Source organism: Anopheles funestus, assembly GCF_943734845.2.
Source record: "Anopheles funestus chromosome X unlocalized genomic scaffold, idAnoFuneDA-416_04 X_unloc_5, whole genome shotgun sequence".
Classification (NCBI taxonomy): Eukaryota; Metazoa; Arthropoda; class Insecta; order Diptera; family Culicidae; genus Anopheles; species Anopheles funestus.
Genome location: NW_026045176.1, coordinates 60643 through 65137, shown reverse-complemented (window position 1 = coordinate 65137; position 4495 = coordinate 60643). Strand labels below are relative to the sequence as shown.

Below are 4495 nucleotides of genomic sequence, written 5' to 3'. Positions count from 1 at the left end.
CTTTGTATCTCGAATAACTTTTTCCACAGACATCTGAGCACATCGACATGGAACCACTTATGGTAGCTAATGAACAGATCTATCCAAACCTGTGTTACAACTGAAGATCCGTCGAAAACTGACCGAGTTATGAGCATGCAAAGTGGCAAAATGAGGCATTTTTTAGAAAAACCGAGAAAATGTTAAGTCTTTGTATCTCGAATAACTTTTTCCACAGACATCTGAGCCAAACGACGTGGAACAACTTATGGTAGCCAATAAGCAGATCTATCCAAATCTTTGTTACAATTGAAGATCCGTCGTAAACTGACCGAGTTATAAGCATGCAAAGTGGCAAAATGAGGAATTTTTTAGAAAAACCGTGAAAATAATAAGTCTTTGTATCTCGAATAACTTTTTCCACAGACATCTGGACACATCGACGTAGAACATTTTATGGTTGTCAATGAGCAGATCTATCCAAATCTGTTTTACAATTGAAGATCCGTCGAAAACTGACCGAGTTATGAGCATGCAAAGTGGCAAAATAAGGATTTTTTTGGAAAAACCGAGAAAATGTTAAGTCTTTGTATCTCGAATAACTTTTTCGACAGACATCTGAGCATATCGACATGAACCAACTTATGGTAGCCAATGAGCTGATCTATCCAAATCTGTGTTACAACTGAAGATCCGTCGAAAACTGACCGAGTTATGAGCATGCAAAGTGGCAAAATGAGGCATTTTTTAGAAAAACCGAGAAAATGTTAAGTCTTTGTATCTCGAATAACTTTTTCCACAGACGTTTGAGCACATCGACATGGCACAACCTATGGTAGCTAATAAGCAGATCTATTCAAATCTGTGTTACAACTGAAGATCCGTCGAAAACTGACCGAGTTATGAGCATGCAAAGTGGCAAAATGAGGAATTTTTTAGAAAAACCGAGAAAATGTTAAGTCTTTGTATCTCGAATAACTTTTTCCACAGACATCTGAGCACAACCCACTTGGCAAAAGTCGTACGACATTGCGGCTTATTAGCCGGCTTATTAAAGGCTTACTAGCAACTTAGTAAGCCTCGTTCGTGGATCGTTCGCGTGGGTGGGGGAATCGGGTATAGGGGGCGGGGCGCATGCACGCTTGCATACGAGCATGCAAGCTTGCAAGCATGGAAGCTCCCAAGCTTATTTATAATAAGCCGGGAAGCCAAAAAATTAGCTTTATTTTGTCCCGTTCTTTCCTTCGCTTTCCCTTTCTTTCCTATTGCTGCATTCGGGACACCCTCGTCCCGAACACACCACGACCGTGAACGAAATAATTACCAGGAAATACATACGATCCCTTTTTTTATTGCACATACGCTCATTGTTAGAGCAAGACAAGTTGCGATACAAGTGTTATGCAACTTGTTGCATAATACTTGTGTCAACTAAGAACGTAAGCAAACTATCAAAATGTTAAGTGGGAAAGATATATTTTTTTTTTTTTTGACAATTACACAATTACACAGTTACACATTACAACAAGCGAAGAGACCACGTGAAAATAAAATCTACAGTACAACGGCACAAAGGAAGCAGTATTTGCTGTTTTTTAGCAAATTAGAAATACCAGAAAATCCGAAGCAGTATCCTGCGTCAACATTTGGTCCTTCGAACCGGATTTCTGGACACACAGACTGCTAATTTGGGTGTATCGAGGTTTAACCTCAATCACGCGTGTCGTAAGTGAAGTGATTTTTTTATCCTTCTAATACAGTCTGTATTGTAGAAAATCGTTACTATTCGCTGACGCATTGAAATGGCCACTGAAACCAAGAAGACCCAAGCGAAGATTGCGACTCTTCGTGCCCGTGCTCAGATGAGAGCCACAGAAGAATTCATGGTTGGTTTTACGGAAGTTAAAAGCAACCAAGTGGTAGAGAGGTTAGCAAATTTGGAGTCAATCTGGAAGGCGTTTGAAGCGGCCCAGTCCAAACTAGAGTCCCTTGAGGAAGATGAAGAGCAACTGGCTGATTTGTTCAACCAGCGCAATGAGTTCTACAATAAGTATTGCGAAGCCAAGGGATTCCTAACCTCAAATCGACCATGTGCTCTGCCTGCTCCGGATGAAGTAGAGCCGGGAAAGATTAAACATGTGGCAAACGTGCGACTGCCTAAGTTGGATTTACCAACATTCGATGGTAACACCACAGATTGGATCAGCTTCAAGGATCGATTTGTGTCAATGATTGACAAGGCTGAAGACATGCCTGATGTTGTGAAACTGCAGTACCTGCTATCAGTGCTGAAGGGTGAAGTGGCTAAACGATTCCAGCATGTGCAGCTTACGGCAGATGGTTACAGCACCACGTGGAAGGCACTGCTAGATCGATATGATAACAAAAGGATCCTTAAGCGTGAATATTTCCGGGCGCTGTTTTCTATCCCACCGATGAAGAATGATACGATTGAAGAGCTTCGACGAGTGTCTGACGAATTTACTCGACTAACTCAAGGAATGAGTGCGTTAAGTGAGGCTTTAGTTCATTGGGATACACCGTTGTGCAATCTACTTTTTTATAAGTTAGATGGTAAAACCTTGTTGGCTTGGGAGGAGTATACCAGCAAGGACAAGGAAGACGTGTATGTCAAGCTGCAAGAATTTCTTCAAGGTCGATTGAGAATTCTTAGTGCTACAGCTCAAGCATCAACAGAAGCACAAAAACCAAGTTCGAGTAAACTAACCAGCACGAAACAGCAAAGAGGCATCGCATGTGTAAGCATGGCACCAACTCCCGTGATACGGTGTTATGCTTGTTCACAACAGCACTATTTGCATCAGTGTGAATCGTTTAAGGGGATGCAAGTGGCACAACGAGAGGAAGTCATCACATCGAACAAGCTATGCCGGAATTGTTTCCGAATCGGACACATCGCCCAGCGATGTATGTCGAAATTCAAATGCCACAAGTGTCATCAACGACATCACACATTGTTACATGTAGACACAGCGATGCAGAATCCAACATCAGACAACATTGTAGCCGCAACTACTGCCGCATCGGGAAAGACGACCGTCCTATTACAAACAGCATTAGTGCAGGTTGTGGATGACAATGGCAGATCGTTTGATGCAAGAGCGCTGTTAGACTCTGGATCGATGTCCAACTTTATCTCAACTGCTCTAGCAAATCGTCTTAGTAATCGCAAACGTCATGCTAGCGTATCTATTGTAGGAATTGGACAACGAGAAAACCACATACATGAAGCGATGGATGTAGTCGTGTCGTCGAAGACTCAGAGGTTTAGCACAAAACTCAACTTCCTTGTCATAGATTCTCCAACAGCACAGCTTCCAACAATTGAAGTAAACACCAAGGAATGGAGAATAGAAGGACTATCTCTAGCCGATCCATTTTTCTACAAACCAGGTCAGATTGATCTAGTAATTGGCGGAGAAGCATTTTGGGCCATTCACACAAACGAGCGAATTAGTGTTGGATCGAACAAGCCTGTATTTGTCAACACTAAATTTGGATGGACAGTTGCTGGAACGACCTCAGCTACAACTCAGAATCGTCACGTGTCAACAAACGCAGCAGTTAGTCAGGACACGTTAGAAACAACCATCCGACGATTCTGGGAGTTAGATGTGCTACCATCCTCATCATCAGTCGAGTTAGACGAAGAGACATGCGAGAAATTCTTCTCCGAAACGACTTCTCGCAATAAGGAAGGTAAATTCGTAGTCAAGTTGCCGAAGGTGGATACATCGAGAGTAAGTTTAGGCGATTCAAAGGCTATAGCGGAGAAGAGATTTTTCAACACCGAACGAAGACTACAAAGAAACCCGAAAATGTACGAAGAATACCGAAAGTTCTTGAAGGAATACGAAGAGTTGGGACATATGGTCGTGTTACCAGAACCAGTGGATGATAGCATGCCCCATTGCTATCTACCGCATCATCCAGTGCAGAAGGAGTCAAGCACAACGACGAAAGTGAGGGTAGTATTTGACGCTTCGTGTAAAACCACTTCTGGCCACTCCCTGAATGATGTACTCGAAGTCGGTCCAACAGTTCAGCCTGATCTTTTTTCAGTGATCCTACATTTTAGAACGCATCGAGTGGCAATTAGCGCGGATATCGAAAAAATGTATCGCCAGGTCATGGTACATGTTGATGATCAACCGTTACAACGAATTGTATGGCGACCAACAGCTACAGAAGAGTTAAGATGTTACCAGCTAAAAACCGTGACCTACGGAACAGCCTGTGCTCCATTTTTAGCAACCAGAGCATTAAGGCAGATCGCACTAAACGAAATGGCAACCAACCCGATCGAAGCAGAAGCCATAAAAAACGATTTTTATGTCGATGATTTTCTCTCTGGTGCTAATGATGAGGAGTCTGCTGCTACATTGCAGAAAAACGTGACTAGCTTATTGCGGCAGTACGGTTTTGTGATAAGAAAATGGTCTTCGAATTCGAAACGCGTACTGGATGACATTATCGAGAAGGATTTAGCCACGCC

The 4495-nt window shown here is 42.6% G+C and overlaps 1 protein-coding gene across 1 annotated transcript; it reads left to right on the top strand.

The window, feature by feature from the left end:
- Positions 1–1781: 1781 nt before the first annotated feature.
- On the top strand, positions 1782–4099 carry LOC125773744 (uncharacterized). The gene is made up of 2 exons (XM_049444425.1): positions 1782–3962; positions 4079–4099. The coding sequence occupies exons 1-2, from the start codon at positions 1782–1784 to the stop codon at positions 4097–4099; spliced, it is 2202 nt and encodes a 733-aa protein (XP_049300382.1).
- Positions 4100–4495: the final 396 nt, after the last annotated feature.

Coding starts and splice junctions, on each gene's coding strand:
- LOC125773744 (XM_049444425.1), top strand. CDS start 1,782: ATGGCCACTGAAACCAAGAAGACCCAAGCGAAGATTGCGACTCTTCGT. Junction 3,963..4,078: donor AGTCAAGCACAACGACGAAA/GTGAGGGTAGTA, acceptor CCTACATTTTAG/AACGCATCGAGTGGCAATTA.